This window comes from Pseudoliparis swirei, chromosome 15 (assembly GCF_029220125.1).
Source record: "Pseudoliparis swirei isolate HS2019 ecotype Mariana Trench chromosome 15, NWPU_hadal_v1, whole genome shotgun sequence".
NCBI classification, from domain to species: Eukaryota; Metazoa; Chordata; class Actinopteri; order Perciformes; family Liparidae; genus Pseudoliparis; species Pseudoliparis swirei.
The window spans coordinates 23,036,388-23,062,325 of NC_079402.1; the positions used below are offsets into that span (position 1 = coordinate 23,036,388).

At 45.4% G+C, this 25,938-nt stretch overlaps 2 protein-coding genes across 2 annotated transcripts in view; both read right to left on the reverse strand.

Moving 5' to 3' along the window:
* Positions 1-15,669, reverse strand: part of pi4kaa (phosphatidylinositol 4-kinase, catalytic, alpha a) — a 40,361-nt gene extending 24,692 nt beyond the window's left edge. The window contains exons 1-13 of the mRNA XM_056431934.1: positions 15,445-15,669; positions 7,815-7,931; positions 7,648-7,741; positions 7,438-7,526; positions 6,603-6,675; positions 6,276-6,523; positions 6,127-6,193; positions 5,653-5,801; positions 4,446-4,511; positions 4,266-4,362; positions 3,560-3,751; positions 3,380-3,480; positions 37-43 (exon numbers count right to left, since the gene is read on the reverse strand). Coding sequence (XP_056287909.1) covers positions 37-43; positions 3,380-3,480; positions 3,560-3,751; positions 4,266-4,362; positions 4,446-4,511; positions 5,653-5,801; positions 6,127-6,193; positions 6,276-6,523; positions 6,603-6,675; positions 7,438-7,526; positions 7,648-7,741; positions 7,815-7,931; positions 15,445-15,543 — 1,399 coding nt within the window. The 5' untranslated portion in view covers positions 15,544-15,669. The remainder of the gene's footprint in view (positions 1-36; positions 44-3,379; positions 3,481-3,559; positions 3,752-4,265; positions 4,363-4,445; positions 4,512-5,652; positions 5,802-6,126; positions 6,194-6,275; positions 6,524-6,602; positions 6,676-7,437; positions 7,527-7,647; positions 7,742-7,814; positions 7,932-15,444) is intronic.
* Positions 15,670-17,330: 1,661 nt separating this feature from the next.
* On the reverse strand, positions 17,331-24,454 carry slc25a1b (slc25a1 solute carrier family 25 member 1b). The gene is made up of 9 exons (XM_056433293.1): positions 24,028-24,454; positions 21,925-22,032; positions 20,803-20,902; positions 20,561-20,699; positions 20,391-20,475; positions 19,602-19,706; positions 19,397-19,512; positions 19,244-19,317; positions 17,331-18,516 (listed from the first exon to the last, which is right to left on the reverse strand). Exons 1-9 carry the CDS (start codon positions 24,140-24,142, stop codon positions 18,402-18,404), a joined length of 957 nt encoding a protein of 318 aa, XP_056289268.1. The 5' UTR covers positions 24,143-24,454; the 3' UTR covers positions 17,331-18,401.
* Positions 24,455-25,938: the final 1,484 nt, after the last annotated feature.

Consider the following 25,938-nt stretch of genomic DNA (forward strand, 5'->3'; position numbering starts at 1 on the left):
TCTGGCTAAGGGTTCTGGTTCTGGTTCCGTTTATACAGGGTCTCTACAGGAATAAACCAGTGAAATTTAAGACTTAAGACTTTTTAAGACCACGTTTAAATAAAATTTAAGACCTAATTTACGATAGAAATATACATTAATCTAAATTAATTAATTCAAAGTAAACACACTGATGTCTGCTCAAAATGAACAGTATGGTGTAATGCAAAAGGATAACACAAATGTCATTGCTGTTGTAAATTATATTTATTAATACATTTTCAGAACATTTAAGTCCCATGAACAAATGTCTATAAAATTAAGTAAATATATTTTTTAAATACATGCAACATTGTTCCTTTTGAACAAAAAAATCTATAAAATAACATAAATAACATTTCCAGCTGCTTTTAAAATGCAAATTCATTTACATAATAGAATGTATGTGTGTGTGTGTGAGTTCTCATGTCTCTATGTGATGGATGTTTGCGCACAGGTTCATGTCTACTCCTGAGCTTTTGTGAATATACTAGGAAAACAATCCTTTTCAAACTGTATTAATTAGGGCTGTCAATCGATTTAAAAAAATTAACTAATTAATCGCACATTTTGAAATTCATTAATCGCGATTACAAGTTTTTTCTTCTTCTTTTTAAAGACCAAACTTCACACAGAACTGTGTTTTCAAAGAGGCTCCTACCTATAAAGTGCCAGCGAGGTATTTAATATTGTGGATGATAAATTGTTTCTTCAGTGAAACATCAGATTAGTAAAAGAAAATAAGTATATTGAGACCCCATTGGTCCTGTCATCTTTACCACTGAACAGCAGAACCAGTGGCCTTGGTGACTGACTGACATTCACATATGTCACGTTCACCCTCTGGAGGCGGGGCTCATGTTCTCCACTTAACAAAAAAAATTAAATTCACCTTTTAAAGGCTTTTGCATACGACACACCCCCACGTGTTCTACATCAAACATTCCAGAACAATCTCAGCTCTGTAATAAGGCCCATTGTCCTCGCGCCGTGTTCTCTGCTCTCTGACTGACAGGCTGCTAATGAGCCTTACCTGTGAGGTGGGAGGTCCTTTGTGATTTACTGAGTGTTCATTGGTTGTTTTTTTCGCAAAATGTTGACAGACAAACGGATTGACCAATCACGGTGAAGGTTTCGTGTGACGAGTTCTTTCCGCGCCGCGTCCCCCGACACGTCGCCCCTCCGTTCCTCTGTGTATCAGGAAGGAGGAGGAAGGAGGAGCAGGAGGAAACCCGACTGATTCATCCACGAGTTTAAACTCATTTCTGCTCCTTATTTTCGCGGAGAAATAATTGTTTTAAAAACGGAAACAGTGTTAAACCGTACTGCCGCGGTTTGAAATTCAGGGGAGTGAAAAAACTTCAACGAACACCGGAAGTAAACAAAGTTGCGTTAATTGCGTTAAAATATTTTAGTGCGTTAACGCGGCCAAATTAATCGCATAGATTAACGCGTTAACGCTGACAGCCCTAGTATTAATATAAAAACTTCCAGTTGACATTTGGTCCATTCTCCTGGAAAAAAGAAAGAAAAGGCAGACATTAGCCAACAGTCAACACATCTCTTCATGACATCACCACTTTAATGTCAGACTGGATCAATATGAATGAAAACTATTTTTACAAATTAAGCAATGCGAGCCATCCCTTGAGCCTAGTGAACACTATGGAGACATATTGACAGGTAAACACCACTCTACTACCATTCTAAAACTATTTTTTGTTAGTCTAATTAATGTGTAGTGCGCCTATGCAGAGCTGTTATTAACTTGACACGAGTAAAGCTTAACTATATGAAACACAGACTCATATACATGAGGATAGTTAATACATATATTTATGTTAGACTTACTTTGAGATGCTGAAGTCGGTCCTGGTGTCACGGCCCATGAGCTCCACAGGATCCTGACTGGACCGGGTCACTGAACCGAGAGCACATGAAGTCCAGCTGTCTGCTCACGGTGGTCTGGTCCAGAGTCTCGTGGTGGTCTGGTCCAGAGTCTCATGGTGGTCTGGTCCAGAGTCTCGTGGTGGTCTGGTTCAGAGTCTCGTGGTGGTCTGGTCCAGAGTCTCGTGGTGGTCTGGTCCAGAGTCTCATGGTGGTCTGGTCCAGAGTCTCGTGGTGGTCTGGTCCAGAGTCTCGTGGTGGTCTGGTCCAGAGTCTCGTGGTGGTCTGGTTCAGAGTCTCGTGGTGGTCTGGTCCAGAGTCTCATGGTGGTCTGGTCCAGAGTCTCGTGGTGGTCTGGTCCAGAGTCTCGTGGTGGTCTGGTCCAGAGTCTCGTGGTGGTCTGGTCCAGAGTCTCGTGGTGGTCTGGTCCAGAGTCTCGTGGTGGTCTGGTCCAGAGTCTCGTGGTGGTCTGGTCCAGAGTCTCGTGGTGGTCTGGTCCAGAGTCTCATGGTGGTCTGGTCCAGAGTCTCGTGGTGGTCTGGTCCAGAGTCTCATGGTGGTCTGGTCCAGAGTCTCATGGTGGTCTGGTCCAGAGTCTCGTGGAACAGAATGAAGAATGCACCGCGTTGGTCTTCGGTGATGAGCTCTTTGTTGCACGGCGCTGGATTTCCTCCGGTGACCTCCAGCGTTGTAGTTGACATCGTTGCTGGCGGCGGAGCAGCAGCTAGCGGCGGAGCAGCAGCTAGCGGCGGAGCAGGAGCTAGCGGCGGAGCAGCAGCTAGCCCCGCGGGCTGCTGGCGGCCTTCGCTAGTCTCTGTGCTTCTTGCTCTGCTCGTGAGATTCCACCGCTGGAAAGTCTCGCGACACACAACGCAGCTTCAGAAGCATTTCACCGACCGTGACCAGGAACACTCGTTCTTTTCAAGCCGTTGTTGAACTTGCATCCTGCCATGTTTTCTAAAGTAGCCGATGCTTCACGTTGTAGGGGATGGGACCGAATACGCGGGGCCCCTTTAAGAGAAGGGGCGTGGCCCCGGTGACACCAGAGACGCCGCAGAGCGACCCGAGCAAAATACGGACCTGGCGGAACAGATTGCCTCATATTCACAGTGACATGACACCCAAAACATTTAAAACCAATCCAATCTGAGTTTAAGACAATTGAAGACTTTTTAAGGCCTTATTTTTAGGAAAAGCTATTTAAGACTTTTTAAGGCCTTATTTTTAGGAAAAGCTATTTAAGACTTTTTAAGGACCCACGGACACCCTGTTATAGTTCTGGCTCTGGTGGTGTGTTCTGGTTCTGTTCTGGTGGTGTGTTCTGGTTCTGGTGGTGTGTTCTGGTGGTGGTTCTGTTCTGGTTCTGGTGGTGTGTTCTGGTTCTGTTCTGGTTGTGGTTCTGGTGGTGTGTTCTGGTTCTGTTCTGGTGGTGTGTTCTGGTGGTGGTTCTGTTCTGGTTCTGGTGGTGCGTTACCTGCAGGCAGCAGATGAGCAGCGGCATGTGGGCGATGATGACCTTGCTCGAGGTCTTGGACTGCAGCTTCTCGGACAGTTTGGTGCACAGGTTCTCGGCTCCTGGGAGAGGAGAAGAGTTGTTTGTGGATCGGACCTTCCGAGGCGTACCGCTTCCCGCCTGTAGGGGGCGCCGGCTCACCCTGCTCCTCGGTCACCGCCCACACCATGAGGTCCACGCAGGCGGCGTTGGCCTGGCAGCGCAGCTTGAGCGGGCTCAGCTCGCTCTGCAGGTACTCCACGTCGTGCAGGATCCTCTGCAGCTCCGACTGGCTGCTGCTGAACTGCTCCAGCACGAAGTCGTGCACCTCCTTCACGTAGTCCGTCTGGAGGTCTGGGGGGGGGGGGGGGGGGGCAGAGCTTATCAGGGAATGCGGCTAATTTAGTACACTGGCATTTGGTTAATTTAAATATTCTATGGCATTCTTTTTATCTTCTGTTCATTTATTGTTATTGCACCATCTTTTACAGTGTATTTTATTTTGCTCTTTTAACTGTTGAAATGTTTTTCCAGTTATTAACAAATTGTTTTACTTGAATACTTTACTGCACTTTGTGACACTTTAAATAAGTGCAATATAAATCAAATGTACTTACTTACTCACTAAACACTGGAGCACTTATCACTTTAATTAGTTTTTTGTAATGTAATGTTTTTACAATGTTTTTATATACTTTTATTCCGTCTGTATATTTAATATTGCTATTGTATTTTTATTAGTTTTGTATTTTTATTTTTTCTTACTGCTCACTTCTGAGCACCTGCTGCTGTAATCCTGCAATTTCCCCACTGAGGGACTAATACAGGATTATCTAATCTTACTTAATTTAAAAAGCGTCTCTTTCACCTTTGAGGTTGTACAGAGTGTCTCTGAGCATCTTGAAGATGGCAACGTACAGAGGGTCGCTGAAGGTTTTGTAGTAGAGATGAAGACCAGGATGCAACTGATGAGGAAGAAGCAGAAATATATCAGCGGAGCAGTAAACAACAACAACCAAAGAGTCATCGTTGTCACGGTGAGTCGTACCTCCAGGAGCTCTGCCAGGGATCCGTCCAGAGCTTTTAAAAACCACTCCGACACAAACTGCTCCACCTGTCAGAGAAACCAGCCAATGAAACGGAGCGCCAGCTTTATTTTGACTTCCTGTTACTGGAAGTCTGCTGACCATGTGATGTAATGACATGTGATGTGATGACATGTGATGACATGTGATGTGATAGCATGTGATGACATGTGATGTGATGACATGTGATGTGATGACATGTGATGTGATGATATGTGATGATATGTGATGACATGTGATGTGATGACATGTGATGTGATGATATGTGGTGACATGTGATGTAATGACATGTGATGACATGTGGTGACATGTGATGACGTGTGATGACATGTGATGACATGTGATGACATGACATGTGATGACATGTGATGACATGTGATGTAATGACATGTGATGATGTGTGATGATGTGATGATGTGATGACATGTGATGACATGTGATGACGTGTGATGTGTGATAACATGTGGTGACATGTGATGACATGTGATGACATGTGATGACATGTGATGTAATGACATGTGATGATGTGATGATGTGATGACATGTGATGACATGTGATGACGTGTGATGATGTGTGATGATGTGATGACATGTGATGACATGTGATGACATGTGATGACGTGTGATGTGTAATAACATGTGGTGACATGTGATGACATGTGATGACGTGTGATGACATGTGATGACATGTGATGTAATGACATGTGATGATGTGTGATGATGTGATGATGTGATGACATGTGATGACGTGTGATGATGTGTGATGATGTGATGACATGTGATGTGATGACATGTGATGACGTGTGATGATGTGTGATGACATGTGATGACATGTGATGTAATGACATGTGATGATGTGATGACATGTGATGACATGTGATGTAATGACATGTGATGACATGTGATGACGTGTGATGACATGTGATGACATGTGATGTAATGACATGTGATGACGTGATGACATGTGATGACATGTGATGACATGTGATGACGTGTGATGATGTGTGATGATGTGATGACATGTGATGTGATGACATGTGATGACGTGTGATGATGTGTGATAACATGTGGTGACATGTGATGACATGTGATGTGATGACATGTGATGACGTGTGATGTGTGATAACATGTGGTGACATGTGATGACGTGATGTGCTGAAGGCTGCTGACCATGTGCAGCAGCGTCCTGAGCATCTCCAGAGGGATGTGGAACTCCCCGGAGCTGCTGCCCGTGAAGAGCGGCGACACGGAGAAGCTGGAGCTGATGGTGGAGAAGTAGTAGTCGGGGTCCAAGGCGCTGCCGTCGGGGAGGTAGGAGCCTGCAGGAGCATTTAAAGGGATCATTATGGGATGCACAGCTTGACGTCAGAGGAAGAGGAGAAGACGTTATCTTTGTGTTCTTCAAAGACGCACGCCTTTTGAAATAAGACAGTAACACAACCTAACCGCAGCTCTTGAGCTCTGAGAGGTTTGTTTCTTTAAAGAGAACGTAGATGCCGGCTTCAGAAGGTCCGTCTGGCAGCCAGAATAAGAGGTGAAGATGTTCTAAATAAATCGTTCAATTAAACTAAAACACACAACGGCAGTGCTTTACTTTGCCCTGTAGTAGTAATCTGACCTGAGAGCTTCTACTCGGGTCCTTACCTTCAAAGTACTGAGCAGAGGGGTCAGCAGGTGAGATGGGGGTCAGACAGACTCTCTCTGGGCTGGCCTGAGAACACAGGAAAGTGTCAATGTAAATGCATAAATGAAGGTAAATACAGGTTGGTTGTCTTTACTCGAGTGACCTCCACCTGTTGGCTGGAGCCTTTCCGCCTCATGGCGTCCGCCTGACACACCGTGAGCAACGAGCTCGACAGGATGGAGCGGAAGTCGTTGAAGGAGCGGCGGTCCGGCGCGTCGCTGTCGTCGGCCGACGGCGGCACGGTGACCACCGGCCGCGGGAACAGCTTGGAGAGCAGCGGCTCGGCGGTGTTGCTGTAGCGGCCGAAAGCTCGGGCCACGCCCAGCAAGGTGGGCACGATGTACCTGCACAGGTACTCTGGGCAGAAAGGTGGAGGCCATATGAGGAAGAAGCTGAGTTACATGCTGAGGACGCAGCAGGCGTGTCGCGTCGGTACCTTTATCGTGAGCCTCTGGGTTCTTGCAGATATCCTGCAGCACATGCATGATGTCCATGATGGCCTCCAGGATCTGACAAAGAGGTCATAGTTACATCAAGATAAGAACATAAAGGGGAAGACATTTTGTTTCTATTTTCCCATGTGATTGAGTCTAAAGAGAAAGGTTATGGACGTTAGATATGCTGAAACCTTTACATGAGCAGAATGACAGTTTCACCCCAAAAAAAGGCTTTATCGTCAGATTTTTCATCTTTCCGACGGTCCTTAAACACATCATGACGAACGCTTGTCTGAAAAAAGCACCTAAAATAAAAAATGTGACGGGAGCAAGAAATTACAGTTTCTAATTCTCTGAACCCCAAAACCTGGGATGGAAAAGCATGTTTTCGTCTAACAAATCGGGCAAGAAATAAGTAGAAAATGACATTATTGTCAGATTTCCATCTTTCCGACGGTCCTTGAACACATCATGATGTAACAGGAGGAAAAAATTTAAGTTTCTAATCCCCTGATTCCCAAAACCCACCGGCGGGATGGAAAGGATGTTTCCATCAAACAAATCGCCCCAAAACTAACACAAAAAAACACCATTATCGTCAGATTTTTCATCTTTCCGACGGTCCTTGAACACACCAGCTGAAAGGGAACTCTTACGGTTCTGCAACCCCAATGTGCGTCCAATTAAAGTGTTTTTTGTTCAGTTTGACAACACTATGGAGCGGACTCTGCATAGAAATTGTCATCGTGTCGAACCAAATATCTCTCAAATAGAAATCTAGCGAGTGAGTATACACACACACACACACACACACGTATGAATATACACACACACCTGTCCTCGGTAGGTCTCATCTCGCTGGGCAACGTCTGAGAGGAGCGTGACGAGGCCGAAGGTGAAGTTCTCTGCCACAGGAAGCGTCTCTGCAAGACACACAGGCGTCTCTCCATAAAGCGTCCCGAGCAACATCGGAGCGGGTACGATGTATATGTAATATATATATATATACATATATGTATCCGGATCTCAGGTGTGGTTGGTTACCTCTTCCTTTGCGCTCGGAGCTTTCTTCAATCCACTGAACTCGGGGCAGGCCTCTGAGCAGCCCGAGGACGTAGGGCACGATGGCGTCCTTGTGCTGCGACACAACACGCGACACCACGGAGCGTCGTTAGCGACGGCTCAAGAGAAGAAAAGGTGTCGCGGCTCACCTGCAGGTCCGACTCCACCAGGAAGACCCCCAGAGCGATGACGGCGTCCCTCCTCCTCTCGTCCAGCTGGAAGACGCCTCTGAAGTCCACGGGGCACATGCACTGCAGCTTCTGCACCTGAGAGGACGACACACAGCGACCGCCACCGCGTCTCACTGCGGGCGCCATGGAACACATCGCTCACGGGGGGGCAGGAATCCAGCCAAACCGGCATTTAGCAGTAATTAGCTGTGAGATGGATTTATCCTGCGTTTAAACATTTTGATTCATGCGATAAGCAATGCAGAGGAGGCTGTTGGGACCACATCAGATTAAAAAGAGCTAAAGATCTAAGTACAACTAAATTATCTTAGTTGTAGTTCTATAACATGATAATAACCGTTAGTTGTAGTCTAAACATGACAATAATAACGTTAGTTGTAGTCCTAAAACATGACAACAATACCCGTTAGCTAGCTAGTTGTAGTCCAGAGCTACCAACTCTCACGGTTTCGCCGTGTGACACACGCTTTTGCATGTTTTCACGCTCTCACGCCACACAACCAATTTCTCACGGCAAAAGAAATTCTGATTTTGGGCCGAGGCGCGTTGGTTCCTTTTCAAACTCTGCGACGATAGATGGCGCTAAGGAGCGCATCTATAAACCTGTTCGCTGCATAGACATCCTATTCACCCCAAAGAGTCGCGGAGTCAGCAACAGAAGAAGATTTTCAAACAGACACAACGAGCAGAGACTACGGTAGGGCTCTCAAGTGTCACGCATTGTGAGTGACATTCACGCACTCCCGCCACACATCGTATTTCTCACGCTGAAAAAACTCTCGGCTATTTAATATTTTAATGTGCCGCAGCACACAAACATGAGCCGCGCTGCCCTCACCGTGGAGGAATCAAGCGCTCCCCTGGAGTTCTGCTGCGAGGAGCCACTTATCAGCCAATCAAAAAAAAGAAATGGGCTACACAATAGCCAATCAGAAAAGAACGTCTCTGTTGTATCTGGGTAAGATTTATTCCAGCAACCAATGAAAATAAAGCATCCTGGATAGATATGTCACTCTTGCCTGTCTTCAAAACTTAAGAGCCCTGTTAATGACATGTGGTTCAATTAAGTTCTCACTCTCTTAAACTTTAAATCTTGAAATAATGTGTTGTGTTTGTGCGTGTGATGTTGTGAGGTGATGTAAACTCAGCTGTCATAAGGAGCAGCAGGAGAGCACCGTGTTAACCTCTTGGTATCCTGCATGCTCAACACATCAGAGCATTGTTTGTTAAGGCTGCTCACATTGCATTCATCACTTTATTTACAGGCCTAGGAAAAGGACCCTCTCAACAATTTCAAAACAGCTCTTTGAACAAGTAAGATGTATTATAAAGAATTTAACATAAAGACAGGACATTTGTGCAATAGAATTAGGCATGTTTTTGTAAATGAGAGTAGAGTTATTAAAAAACATTTTAATTATTTAAGGTAGCAAAGATGTCTCGTAAAAGACCTTTGCCAGGCCAGAATGTAGGGTACAACATGGGGACAACATGGGGAGAACATGGGTACAACATGGGTACAACATGGGGACAACATGGGGACAACATGGCTACAACATGGGGACAACATGGGTACAACATGGCTACAACATGGGTACAACATGGCTACAACATGGCGACAACATGGGGACAACATGGGTACAACATGGCTACAACATGGGGACAACATGGGTACAACATGGGGACAACATGGGGACAACATGGGGACAACATGGGTACAACATGGCTACAACATGGGGAGAACATGGGGAGAACATGGGGACAACATGGCTACAACATGGGGACAACATGGGTACAACATGGGTACAACATGGGCACAACATGGCTACAACATGGGGAGAACATGGGTACAACATGGGTACAACATGGCTACAACATGGGGACAACATGGGTACAACATGGCTACAACATGGGGACAACATGGGTACAACATGGCTACAACATGGGGACAACATGGGGACAACATGGGGACAACATGGGTACAACATGGGTACAACATGGGGACAACATGGGGACAACATGGGTACAACATGGGGACAGCATGGGGACAGCATGGGGACAACATGGGTACAACATGGGGACAACATGGGGACAACATGGGGACAACATGGGTACAACATGGGGACAACATGGGGACAACATGGTACAACATGGGACAACATGGGACAACATGGGACAACATGGGGACAACATGGGTACAACATGGGACAACATGGGACAACATGGCTACAACATGGGACAACATGGGTACAACATGGGACAACATGGGTACAACATGGGACAACATGGGACAACATGGGGACAACATGGGTACAACATGGGACAACATGGGGACAACATGGACAACATGGGGACAACATGGGACAACATGGGACAACATGGACAACATGGGTACAACATGGGTACAACATGGGACAACATGGACAACATGGGACAACATGGGACAACATGGGACAACATGGACAACATGGGTACAACATGGGACAACATGGGACAACATGGACAACATGGGGACAACATGGGACAACATGGGACAACATGGCTACAACATGGGGGACAACATGGGACAACATGGGGACAACATGGGGACAACATGGCTACAACATGGGACAACATGGGTACAACATGGGGACAACATGGGTACATCATGGAGACAACATGGGGACAACATGAGGACAACATGGGTACAACATGGAGACAACATGGGTACAACATTGGGACAACATGGGGACAACATGGGTACAACATGGGACAACATGGGGACAACATGGAGACAACATGGGGACAACATGGGTACAACATGGCTACAATATGGGTACAACATGGGGACAACATGGAGACAACATGGGTACAACATGGGGACAACGTGGCTACAACATGGGTACAACATGGGGACAGGGACAACATGGGACAACATGGGTACAACATGGGGGCATGGCGACAACGTGGCGGCAACATGGGTACAACATGGGGACAACATGGTACAACATGGGACAACATGGGACAACATGGGGACAACATGGGTACAACATGGGGACAACATGGGTACAACATGGCTACAACGTGGGGACAACATGGGGACAACATGGCTACAACATGGGGACAACATGGGTACAACATGGGGACAACATGGCTACAACATGGGTACAACGTGGGGACAACGTGGGGACAACGTGGGGACAACATGGGGACAACGTGGGGACAACATGGCTACAACATGGGACAACATGGGGACAACATGGGACAACATGGGGACAACATGGGACAACATGGACAACATGGGACAACATGGGACAACATGGGACAACATGGGACAACATGGGTACAACGTGGGGACAACATGGGGACAACATGGGGACAACATGGGTACAACATGGGGACAACATGGGTACAACATGGGGACAACATGGGGACAACATGGGGACAACATGGGTACAACATGGCGACAACATGGGGACAACATGGGGACAACATGGGACAACATGGGACAACATGGGGACAACATGGGGACAACATGGGGACAACATGGGTACAACATGGCTACAACATGGGGACAACATGGGTACAACATGGGGACAACATGGCTACAACATGGGGACAACATGGGGACAACATGGGACAACATGGGGACAACATGGGACAACATGGGTACAACATGGTGACAACATGGGGACAACATGGGTACAACATGGGGACAACATGGGGACAACATGGGGACAACATGGGGACAACATGGGGACAACATGAGGACAACATGAGGACAACATGGGGACAACATGAGGACAACATGGGGACAACATGGGTACAACATGGGGACAACATGGGACAACATGGGGACAACATGGGTACAACATGGGGACAACATGGGGACAACATGGGACAACATGGGGACAACATGGGGACACCATGGGTACAACATGGGGACAACATGGGACAACATGGGTACAACATGGGGACAACATGGGGACAACATGGGTACAACATGGGGACAACATGGGTACAACATGAGGACAACATGGGGACAACATGGGGACAACATGGGTACAACATGGGACAACATGGGGACAACATGGGGCAACATGGGACAACATGGGGACAACATGGGACAACATGGGACAACATGGGGACAACATGGGTACAACATGGGGACAACATGGGACAACATGGGGACAACATGGGACAACATGGGTACAACATGGGGACATGGGGACAACATGGGACAACATGGGTACAACATGGGGACAACATGGGACAACATGGGTACAACATGGGACAACATGGGGACAACATGGGGACAACATGGGTACAACATGGGACAACATGGGGACAACATGGGGACAACATGGGACAACATGGGACAACATGGGGACAACATGGGGACAACATGGGTACAACATGGGGACAACATGGGGACAACATGGGTACAACATGGGACATGGGTACAACATGGGGACAACATGGGACAACGTGGGTACAACGTGGGGACAACATGAGGACAACATGGGGACAACATGGGGACATGGGTACAACATGGGGACAACGTGGGTACAACATGGGGACAACATGGGTACAACATGGGACAACATGGGTACAATATGGGGACAACATCGGGACAACACGGGTACAACATGGGTACAACATGGGGACAACATGGGACAACATGGGTACAGCATGGGGACAACATGGGTACAACATGGGGACAACATGGGACAACATGGGTACAGCATGGGGACAACATGGGTACAACATGGGGACAGCATGGGTACAACATGGGTACAACATGGGGACAACATGGGTACAACATGGGTACAACATGGGGACAACATGGGGACAACATGGGGACAACATGGGTACAACATGGGGACAACATGGGTACAACATGGGGACAACATGGGGACAGCATGGGGACAACATGGGTACAGCATGGGGACAACATGGGTACAACATGGGGACAACATGGGTACAACATGGGACAACATGGGTACAACATGGGGACAACATGGGTACAACATGGGGACAACATGGGGACAGCATGGGGACAACATGGGGACAGCATGGGTACAACATGGGGACAGCATGGGGACAACATGGGTACAACATGGGGACAGCATGGGTACAACATGGGGACAACATGGGGACAACATGGGTACAGCATGGGGACAACATGGGGACAACATGGGTACAGCATGGGGACAACATGGGGACAACATGGGTACAACATGGGGACAACATGGGGACAACATGGGGACAACATGGGTACAGCATGGGTACAACATGGGTACAACATGGGGACAGCATGGGGACAACATGGGTACAGCATGGGGACAACATGGGTACAGCATGGGGACAACATGGGACAACATGCAACATGGGTACAACATGGGGACAACATGGGTACAACATGGGGACATGGGACAACATGGGACAACATGGGGACAACATGGGGCAACATGGGGACAACATGGGACAACATGGGTACAACATGGGTACAGCATGGGGACAACATGGGTACAACATGGGGACAACATGGGGACAACATGGGACAACATGGGGACAACATGGGTACAACATGGGGACAACATGGGTACAACATGGGGACAACATGGGTACAACATGGGTACAACATGGGGACAACATGGGACAACATGGGTACAACATGGGTACAACATGGGGACAACATGGGTACAGCATGGGGACAGCATGGGTACAACATGGGGACAACATGGGTACAACATGGGGACAACATGGGGACAACATGGGTACAGCATGGGGACAACATGGGGACAACATGGGGACAACATGGGTACAACATGGGGACAACATGGGGACAACATGGGTACAGCATGGGGACAACATGGGTACAACATGGGGACAGCATGGGTACAACATGGGGACAACATGGGGACAACATGGGGACAACATGGGTACAACATGGGGACAACATGGGGACAACATGGGACAACATGGGTACAGCATGGGTACAACATGGGTACAGCATGGGGACAGCATGGGGACAACATGGGGACAGCATGGGGACAACATGGGGACAACATGGGGACAGCATGGGTACAACATGGGGACAACATGGGTACAACATGGGGACAACATGGGACAACATGGGGACAACATGGGACAACATGGGGACAACATGGGGACATGGGGACAACATGGGGACAGCATGGGGACAACATGGGACAACATGGGTACAACATGGGACAACATGGGGACAACATGGGGACAACATGGGGACAACATGGGGACGACATGGGACAACATGGGGACAGCATGGGAACAACATGGGGACAACATGGGTACAACATGGGGACAACATGGGGACAACATGGGGACAACATGGGTACAGCATGGGGACAACATGGGGACAACATGGGTACAACATGGGGACAACATGGGTACAGCATGGGGACAACATGGGGACAACATGGGACAACATGGGTACAACATGGGGACAACATGGGGACAACATGGGGACAACATGGGGACAGCATGGGGACAACATGGGGACAACATGGGGACAGCATGGGGACAACATGGGGACAACATGGGGACAACATGGGGACAACATGGGGACATGGGTACATGGGTACAGCATGGGGACAACATGGGGACAACATGGGGACAACATGGGTACAGCATGGGTACAGCATGGGGACAACATGGGGACAACATGGGGACAGCATGGGGACAACATGGGGACAACATGGGGACAGCATGGGGACAACATGGGGACATGGGGACAACATGGGGACAACATGGGGACATGGGGACAGCATGGGTACAGCATGGGGACAACATGGGGACAACATGGGGACAACATGGGGACAGCATGGGGACATGGGGACAACATGGGGACAACATGTGTACAACATGTGTACAACGCCAAATTGATTCAAATGTCCTGATATTTGAGCCACCAACGTGTGTGGCTGCGTGCGCGGCAACATTTTGGTCACCCCCGACAAAATCAGCAGCTCTGGTAGTCTATAACATGATATAACATGATATAACATGATATAACCGTTAGTTGTAGACCTCTAACATGACAATAATAACGTTAGTTGTAGTCCTCTAACATGACAATAATAACGTTAGTTGTAGTCCTCTAACATGACAATAATTATTAATTACAGTCATGTTATAGGACTACAACTAACGTTAATGTTATGTTATAGACTACAACTAGCTAACGGTTATTACCGTCATGTGATACAACTACAGCTAACGGTTATTACGTCACAAATTTGATTTGAATCCATTGGTATTATAACAGTGACGTCACACCGCTTCCCGTGTGAACGGGAGCCTGCTTGATTATCGAGTATCGATTATTGATGCCTCAACGTCTCCGCATGAAGACAGGATGACAAACACGAGCCGCCATTACGCCTCATGACCTCCGCCCCACCGAAACACCTGTCCCCGTGATTTTAAACCCGTCCCACCGGGCACGCGCACGCACACACACACACACACACACACCTGGCGGAGAGGAGCCGTCTACACACGGGCCCTTGACGTCTCTCGACAGGTAACACGAGCTCGCGCCCGTCGCCGTTCAGCGCGTCGTTACCTTGTCGATGGGCGCGTGGCGGTGCGCCGCCAGCGACCGCGCCAGCGCCAGCACGGTGCTGAAGTAGAAGCCGCGGCCGCCCCCGCCGTGCAGAGACATGCTGAGGCCGTCCTACCGCCGCCGGGACACCGCGAACATTCCGCTTCATTCGGTCCCGACGAGCAGCGGCGGCGCGCACCGACAAACTACGGCGAGCGCGAGGTGGTCCAACAAAGAACGCGAAGCAAGGTCACGGTGAATGAATGAGAAGGATAGAAGATTACAGAGTACATTTACTATACTTAAATACAATGTACGTCACTTGTACTTATACTCCACAACATGTCAGAGTAATATTGTGCTTTTTACACTATTTCATGTAGCACTTAATATTACTATGGGTTATGCAATCAAGAATTACAGTATTTAATTTAAATGAGCTCGAGACCAGCTGCAATATAAAAGTGATCACATTAATGCATCTGTAATAATAAATATATATTATTCTGAAATGGATCATTCTGCACGAGTACTTTCATTGTGGGTACTTTAAGTATATTGTAGCGACCCTGCGTTACAATATGTTGATGCTTTTAATTTGTAAAAGGACTGGTCTCTGCTGGATCTGGGTCTAGTCCACGGTGTGGTGGTCTCTGCTGGATCTGGGTCTTGTCCACGGTGTGGTGGTCTCTGCTGGATCTGGGTCTAGTCCACGGTGTGGTGGTCTCTAGTGGATCTGGGTCTAGTCCACGGTGTGCTGGTCTCTAGTGGATCTGGGTCTAGTCCACGGTGTGCTGGTCTCTAGTGGATCTGGGTCTAGTCCACGGTGTGCTGGTCTCTAGTGGATCTGGGTCTAGTCCACGGTGTGCCGGTCTCTAGTGGATCTGGGTCTAGTCCACGGTGTGCCGGTCTCTAGTGGATCTGGGTCTAGTCCACGGTGTGCTGGTCTCTAGTGGATCTGGGTCTAGTCCACGGTGTGCTGGTCTCTAGTGGATCTGGGTCTAGTCCACGGTGTGCCGGTCTCTAGTGGATCTGGGTCTAGTCCACGGTGTGCTGGTCTCTAGTGGATCTGGGTCTAGTCCACGGTGTGCCGGTCTCTAGTGGATCTGGGTCTAGTCCACGGTGTGCTGGTCTCTAGTGGATCTGGGTCTAGTCCACGGTGTGCCGGTCTCTAGTGGATCTGGGTCTAGTCCACGGTGTGCTGGTCTCTAGTGGATCTGGGTCTAGTCCACGGTGTGCTGGTCTCTAGTGGATCTGGGTCTAGTCCACGGTGTGGTGGTCTCTAGTGGATCTGGGTCTAGTCCACGGTGTGCCGGTCTCTAGTGGATCTGGGTCTAGTCCACGGTGTGCCGGTCTCTAGTGGATCTGGTCTAGTCCACGGTGTGGTGGTCTCTAGTGGATCTGGGTCTAGTCCACGGTGTGGTGGTCTCTAGTGGATCTGGGTCTAGTCCACGGTGTGCCGGTCTCTAGTGGATCTGGGTCTAGTCCACGGTGTGCCGGTCTCTAGTGGATCTGGGTCTAGTCCACGGTGTGGTGGTCTCTAGTGGATCTGGGTCTAGTCCACGGTGTGCTGGTCTCTAGTGGATCTGGGTCTAGTCCACAGTGTGCTGGTCTCTAGTGGATCTGGGTCTAGTCCTCGGTGGTCTCTGCTGGACTCTGAGCTGAATGAGGTTCTGGTGGACCTGCATGACGTCATCTGGTCTCATCCGGTGGCTCCGATGAGGAGCTTCAAGAAGAACTCTAGAGAACCAGACCACCTGATGGAGGTCTATAGAGGACCAGGACTAGAAAAGGGACTTTCAGAAGGCTTTTAAAAGCAGGACTTTTTCTACCTTAGTATTTGAATACCGAGTATCAAGTATAGCCATTATAGATTAGAAGTAGTTATGAATGACCAGGACAACGTGAACGCTCTGATCAAATGTTTATTTGAGAGAATACTTGTTAGCATGAATTAGACTGAAGGCACAAAACTTGTTTCACTGCCGTCCTCTCAGATATTTAAAGGTTGCTTTGAGTCTACAAGCTGGATAAACATCTGTAAATAAATAATAAAAGTGTATATTTATTTATTTATTTAAAACGTAGCAGAGCAAACGATCCTTCGAGCAGCGATTGGCACATCGGCTCTTCAGTTGGCATAAAGAGTAAAAATGCAATAATTAAAAAGTTTAACATTTTAAAAACACAATCTGCAATAAAAGTCTATCCCTCGAGCACTCGTCCTTCCTGGAATGAGACAGTAGGCACTATTAATAATATTAATGGCACTTTGAAAAGAAAAAAAAGAAGAAAAAAAAGATTCATTTAAAAAGCAGTTTCAGTTTCGGTGAATTTAGAAGATACGAACACAAAAAAAATACCTCATGACACCTGGAATCAAACCTCCGGCACCACCGCACCGTCATTAAAAACACCGTGAACCAACATTAACCCGTTCTCATCGCAAACAACACATTAGGCACTTTTTTTTCTCATAGATTTAAAACATCCTAAAAGTGAACGCAAGTGTTCAGTAGAAATGTGCATTTCTAAAAAGGAGGTTGTGTAACATCATGAATAAAATCCTGATCCCACAATCTGAATTAACGGCGAGTTAAGGCGGTTCTTAACGTCGCGGTCGGAGACGTCTGGACACACGGGGGAAATAACGGTTCTCAAAATACGTCTTTCAGGAGAAATAAAAATCATCTGGTACAATCTCTCATTTCAAGTATAACAGCGTCTACGTCACATTGCGTCGGGTCTTGGTTCCTCTTTATATTAACTATGTAAAACATTCCCTGAGCCCCCCCCCCCAGCCCCCCTTTTGAAATTTAAGATTAAAAAAATAGCAAGTGGAAGAAGCGACTCTTCAATCTGGCGCTTGTTGTTGTTTTTATGCAGATGAGACTTCCACCTGTCAATTAAAATCAAGAGAACATACCGATCCCTCCCTCCTCTGAGGTAGATGATATCAAACTCATCAACGCGGCGGTTCAGTCCGTGTGCCAAACTTTGTTGAGGACCTTCACGACTTCCTCGTAGATGATGAAGACGATGGCCACGTCCATGCAGACCCGACCAAGCCGAGGGACGGTGCCTTTGTAGAACCTGGAGATGAAAAAAGAGGCAATAAAAGGTTATTTAGAAATTAATTATCACAAGAATCATATTACCGAAATTATTATTATCTTATAATCCAAAATGCAGGCGGGTGGACAAACCATAAAGAGTATTACAGGAATAAATATCAGTAAAAACATGTTTATGAATTATTTGACATAGTAAGTGGGCCCAGGATGGTACCTTAATCAATATAAAATAAATATTATAGTAATAATACACTTTATTTATAGAGCAGTTTTCCAACGAGAGATGTAGCTTTAAATAAATAAAAAAAGAGAGAAAATATACAATAAAATTGGCCAATAAAAATACAATAGATGATCAAATAAACAAGTGAAAGTAATTTATATTTCTCTCTTACTCCATTACATACATCCTCTTTCCACCTTCAGGTGAAATCGTATCAAACAGACATCTCCATCTGTACTTTGCCCAATTGTGTTTCCATGGAATATGACATTAAAGAGAAAAGTTAATAAGTGATATTGGTGGTGTTTCACCAGTGACCACAAGGGGGTGCTACTGGTGCTTTGAAGAAGACCCTGGTGGTCAGTAGAGAGAATGCAGCTTCCACACATGAAGCTTTGGCTTCACGTGGATGCATCCCGTCTCTAGTGAACCTGGTTGTTTCTGTGCGAGTCCTCTGAAGACAGAGGGCCGACACGCCGCCGCTCTTTCACGGCGAACGGCTCGTCTTCCTCGGGGAACTCACGCCTTCGGGCCTTCGTGCTTCATGATCTTGACGGCGCAGTCCATGGTGCTTTTGTACTTGTGGGCTTCGAGACCCTGTGAAACACACGGCGGCTCACGTTACTCATGGTTTAGATACGTAAAGCCTCTTCCTGCCAGGAGGACCTGGACCGACCTGCATCCGGGTCTTGATGACGTCCAGCGGCGTGTTGCTGAACACGCTGACGGCGCCGGCGCCGGCCCCGAACAACCCGGTCATCAGAGGGTTCATGGCCTTGTTGGGGTCGTCGCCTTCAAGAACAAAAATAGGTGATTCTTTTGTATTTTTTTGGGGGGAGATGAAGAAAGAGGTGGAGGCGCCTGCTCACACACACACACACCTTTGTACCAGTTCCTCAGGGAGGTCATGACGTAGAAGCGGATGGCCTGGTTGGAGCCTTGCTTCAGCACGGTGGCGGTGAGGCCCTGGTACGTCCCCTTCAGGCCTGCAGACACAGAACCAGACCTTCAGAATAAAACACGCCCGCTCCAGGAGACGTAAACGGGCCGACCGGAAAACGTCCCGCTAGTTCGCTTAAAATGACCTTTAATGTCTAAACATGTTTTATCTTATTTAGCAGTTAAAATGTTTTGAATCACTTTTTTTTTTTTTTTTTACAGAATAAGGCTTTAAAAAATTAAAAAAGGCCTTTGAGCTCCATAGTCTGTATGAAATGTGCCTTATAAATAAAGATTTTATAGATAGACTTCTATACAACCAGAGGAGTCGTCCCCTGGTGGTCAGGAGAGAGAATGCCCCTTTAACACATTACGCATAGACTTCTATACAACCAGAGGAGTCGCCCCCTGGTGGTCAGGAGAGAGCATGCAGCTGTAACACATGAAGCATAGACTTCTATACAACCAGAGGAGTCGCCCCCTGGTGGTCAGGAGAGAGAATGCAGCTGTAACACATGAAGCATAGACTTCTATACAACCAGAGGAGTCGCCCCCTGGTGATCAGGAGAGAGAATGCAGCTGTAACACATGAAGCATATACTTCTATACAACCAGAGGAGTCGCCCCCTGGTGATCAGGAGAGAGAATGCAGCTGTAACACATGAAGCATATACTTCTATACAACCAAAGGAGTCGCCCCCTGGTGGTCAGGAGAGAGAATGCAGCTTTACCTTCAACTCTTATGATCTCCTTCACTCCGTGGAAGAAGCCTTTGAACTTTGGGTTTGCCGATGTCTGATCGTGGATGAATTTCACCTAAAATAAAAACACACAACGATTAATAAAATTGTGTCGGAGAAACGCTTTAAAAGTCGGAGGCTTGGTGTTGGTTCTTCGGTACCTTCACCGTCTCCATGGGACAGACCACGAACACGGCCTCCGCCACGCCGGCGCCGAGGCCGCACAGCAACCCCTGCTTGCTGTCTAGCTTTCCACTTTCATCGCGCATCTTGTTGCTGAGGAACTCGAACACCCCGAATCTGAGTAGAGAGGAAAGACCAACGAGTTTACGGGGTTCATGAGATGGGATGGCGTGTGTGTGTGTGTGTGTGTGTGTGTGTGTGTGTGTGCGTGTGTGTGTACCTGACAGCAGCTTTGGGTATGGACCCGTACACCAGGGAGCTCAGTCCTCTGTACAGACCTTTCACCCCGTGACCGTTCACCGTCTGCTTCACGCAGTCACCTGCAGAGACATGACAAATTATTTAACAATATTTTTAAAAGACATCACAAATATTTTTTTAGCCTTAGAAAATACATTTAAAAAAACGTTATAAGAAATTGAAATAGACATTACAATTTTCTTTAAATATATATTTAAAAAATGTAAACTAAAAAAGACACAATAAATAAATTTACAAAGACTTAAAAAATACTTCCAAAAAACATTAGAAAATATTGCAGAACGAAAATACTTTAATATTAATATATTGCACTGTGTGTGTGTGTGTGTGAGTGTGTCTGTGTGCATATATATATAAATATGTAGAAATATATATATATGTAAAAATATGGATGAAACTAGATGTACAAATAGTTATACAAATATATTAGTATAGATATAAAAATATAGACAAATATAGATATACATACAGGACTGTCTCAGAAAATTAGAATATTGTGATGAAGTTCTTTATTTTCTGTAATGCAATTAAAAAAACAAAAATGTCATGCATTCTGGATTCATTACAAATCAACTGAAATATTGCAAGCCTTTTATTCTGATTTATTGCTGATTATGGCTTACAGCTTAAGAAAACTCAAATATCCTATCTCTAAATATTAGAATATCATGAAAAAGTATACTAGTAGGGTATTAAACAAATCACTTGAATTGTCTAATTAACTCGAAACACCTGCAAGGGTTTCCTGAGCCTTGACAAACACTCAGCTGTTATAAATCTTTTTTTTACTTGGTCTGAGGAAATATTAAAATTTTATGAGATAGGATTTTAGAGTTTTCTTAAGCTGTAAACCATAATCAGCAATATTAAAAAAAATAAAAGGCTTGCAATATTTCAGTTGATTTGTAATGAATCCAGAATGCATGACATTTTTGTTTTTTTAATTGCATTACAGAAAATAAAGAACTTTATCACAATATTCTAATTTTCTGAGACAGTCCTGTATATGTATAAATAGATATAAAACATAGCAATATAGATATATGGAGTTGGCACAAGGTGACCCAGAGGACTAACTCACTGATTCCTTTGTATTTGGGGGGGTTGGCCTTCTCGTCCAGCTGCAGCTGCGTCTTCACGTACTCGGTGGGGAAGGTGATGCAGATCTCGATGCCTCCCGCGATGCCTCCTGAAAGAACCACAAGAACCACAAGAACCTCGTGGTGAGGCGCTACGTCTTACCTTCAAGTGCTCCAGGAGAAGGAAGCATTCAGAAGTATTCATTTTTATTGTAGTAAAGTAGACTTTATTCAATATACTCTTTGTTTATTTGTCATATTTTAATTGTTCATATTTTCTTTTCTTAAAAAATATTATAATAAAACTGAATTAATTCCGCAAATTTTAGACAAAAACATGCAAAAATAGTCACAAAATACAATTAAATACACAAATGCAAGAAAAAAGGGGCATTAAAAACTGCAGAAATTCCTCTTTAGAAGAGATAAAATACTGGAAATATGAGAATTAGATGAATAACAATATTTTAGGTGAGGTAAAATATATATTTGTATAGGTATATTAGTGTTTCACACAATAATGAGCAGCTCCACCTTAAAACCCCGGATGTCACACATCTGCAGTTAAACAGCGAACACGCAGCCGGCAGCTGATTGGCTAAGCCCAGCACCACGTGCCTCCGCCCACAGACACTCCCACCCCATGGCCTGACTCCCAAACTCAAAGGGGGGTGTGTGTTGCACTTCAGAGCGCACGCGCGCACCTGAGGGGCTCCACAACTTACATTTCTACATGTTGAGTTATTGTTCAGCAGTAAAATAGAAACTCTCTCTAGTAGTAAATATAACATGAAACAATCTAAACTTGAATTCATCCTTTTATTTATATATATAAATAAAATATGTCAATATATACAAATCAATAAATATGATATATATATATACATAAAATATATATGTATAAATATAAAATATATGCATAAAGTATTAATTAAAAATATCTATATAAATGTAAAAAATATCTATATAAATAAATATATAAATAAATATATCTATATACAAGGGACCATTTATTGATGCATATGAAATGTATTCGTTCCACCAGAACGTCGTGCAGAGAAACACAAAACACCAGTTGTGCTCGATCACAAGACGACAGACTTATGGACATTCCTTCAGTCAGAGACTACGAATTAATGCCACACACACACACAACCTGCATGTCTGTATTTAAACTGGAGGGAGGGGGCGGGGCATAAAACCCGTCTGGTGAGGTCTGTGCAGGTCTTCCTTCTAATAGATACTTTATACACAATGTACCTCTGAAGTGTCTAACAGTAAAAAGTACAATGTGTACCTTTGAAGTGTCGAACAGTAAAAAGAACTAAACTACAAAAGTGCCTCTTGATTACTACTCACTAAACACATAAAGTACTCATTGTGTGTACTCGTGGACTGAAAGCAGGTGGCGCTGACGGAGCAGAGTGCTTTGTTATCGTGATGGAGCTGAACGTGGAGGCCGAGGCCTCTGGGCTCACAGGAGAGGTCAAGAGGTCACGAGAGGTCGAGAGAAAACACAGCCAAATACTGACAGGGAGGGGGGCATGTACACAAGTACAACCTCAAGGTACTTATACTTTACGTGTGTAATTATCCACTACATCTCAGGAGGTAGATATTGTACTTTGTACTGTTCTACATATATAGGTATACATCGTATAGATACTTGTTACTATACATCTCAGAGGTACTTATTGTACTTCGTACTACACTACTGTTAAAGCTTTGGAGTACTTTTAGAGATACGAGGTTCTCACAAGACAAACATACGATAACGATGCGAGTAAAGCACACAAACCTACGGGAGCCGGTAAGGTTCAAACCTCAGTTTTTCATACGTCATGTGGATGTCGCAACGTTCCACCGACACGTTTAGACACTGATTGGCCGACCGGAGGCCAGCAGAGCCGCGCGTGCCGCTCTGGGTTACCATGGATACCGGTTCAGGAGGTTTAAAGTCTCGAAGAACGCGAGTTAAAACACGACATAGCTAGCTGGACCACATCTGCGCGCGCACACTCACACACTTAAAACTTTGTAAACAACTCGTGTGCGCGTGAGGGAGGCGGGTGTTTGAACCGGAGGGTCCGTGAACTTGTGCTTACCCGCCATGATCGCCTTCCCCGGGTGGGTGAGTTTGGCTTTCCCCAACGGAGCCGCAGCCGCCGCCAGACACCGGGGCCTGGGGAACGGGTTCACGAATCCCGGTAGTCCCGACATGATACTCCTCTCTCTCTCGCTCTCTCTACACACACCCCCCTCCTCCACCTGCAGAACTTTTCCTTCGATCCGGGGACGGTGCACGGTTGGCTTCAAACCCCCCAGTCAGCACGCTCCGAGCCCGGGATGCAGTGTGCAGGAGTCCCGGTGCAGGAACACTGACCGTTGGACTTGATAACGACAGTTACACACACACACACAAAGAGGGAGAGAGAGAGGGAGGCAGATAAACGTCGAGTCAGTGTTCACCCGGGGCGGGGCACGACGTGTCCGACCCGCGACGTGGGGAGAAGAGGAGGAAAGAAACGCCATGTTTGACACGAGCTTTTAAGGAGGACCGGGGAGATTGAATTACATTCAATACCACGCGTCGCCCGCAGAGGGCGATGTTTCGCACACTGGTTCACAGATTCATATGGGAACATCTTATTATATATGTACAAAATAAATGAAAAATGCCAAGTACCTCAAAACCTGAGTGAAGTAAATATATATTTTTACTAATGGGAAATGCCAAATACCTCAATACGTGAGTAAAGTATATATATATATATATTTATAAAGTGTATTCATCCTCTGTTTATATATATACATATATAAATATATATATATATAAATATATATACATATATTTATTTATGTAGCATCAACAGTTTTTAAACTGCAATACTTTTACTGTTAACATTAGATCTTTATATAAATATTCTAATGATGTCATTATAATAATTGTATGGCTGTCACTATATACCTACTACTACTAGTAGTACTAATAACATAATAATAATAATATGTACCGTTATTATGACTATTTTGTAAGTCCTTCTCAAGAACCTGTTGGTTATTTCATCTTAAAAAGATCACAGCAGGTGATGCAACATGTGCCACCTTTTACTAATTAAACAGAGTTTAATTAGGGAAAAGATTTGGACTCTTTACAGGTTAAATATTAATACATGTTGAATAGACAGCTGGAGGCGGAGCTTCAGGGAAGCATGTTATTTGCTGCTGAGTGCTGAATGAACTCAACTCTTCTTCACTTCCCTGGAGGAAGCACTGCACTAGTTTATCTTTAATTCCAGTAGGAATTATTACAAAATAAATGTAAAGTCTAGTAAATATCATCTCTCTCTTGTTTAATAATGTGTACTAAAAACAGAATAGATAACACCTTGAGTTTATTAATTAGACTATTTTGTGACCAGTGCTTTAGTTACTTATTTCAACCTCATTACATCACATCCATTACTTGTGGGTTGGGTTACATTTAAGGCCGATGTGATGGGTCAATGTTTAATTGGTTTTAAGGTCACTTAATATAGTTTTTAGGTTTCCGAGCCATAAATACAACTTAGATGTTGACATTAACATTATTTACAAGTGGGAAACCAGTAACTATGACATGAACATGGCATGAGGGTATATAAGATGAATATGTATGTAGACTAGCTTAAAAAAGGTGGAAATTGGCAGAAAGACACTTAGTCTTGCACCTACTAGGATTATTTTTTAAACCAAATGAAACTTCAAATCAATAGCAACTAAGTAAAGAAACTATCTTGAAAGATTAAATTAAACCTCTATTTAAACGTTTGGTTTGTACTCTGAATTAAATTAAATTCTGTTGCGACTTTAAACTCAAGTATTTACTTTAAATTTACACTTGAGGGTGTTTAACCTTTAAGTCAAGAAACTGGTTCAGCGAGAAATTGCTGAATCAGAAGTTTTTTTTTAATGACGGCTCTGTTGCCAACATTTCATTCTGAACTGTATTTTAGAATGATATAAAACAAAGATGA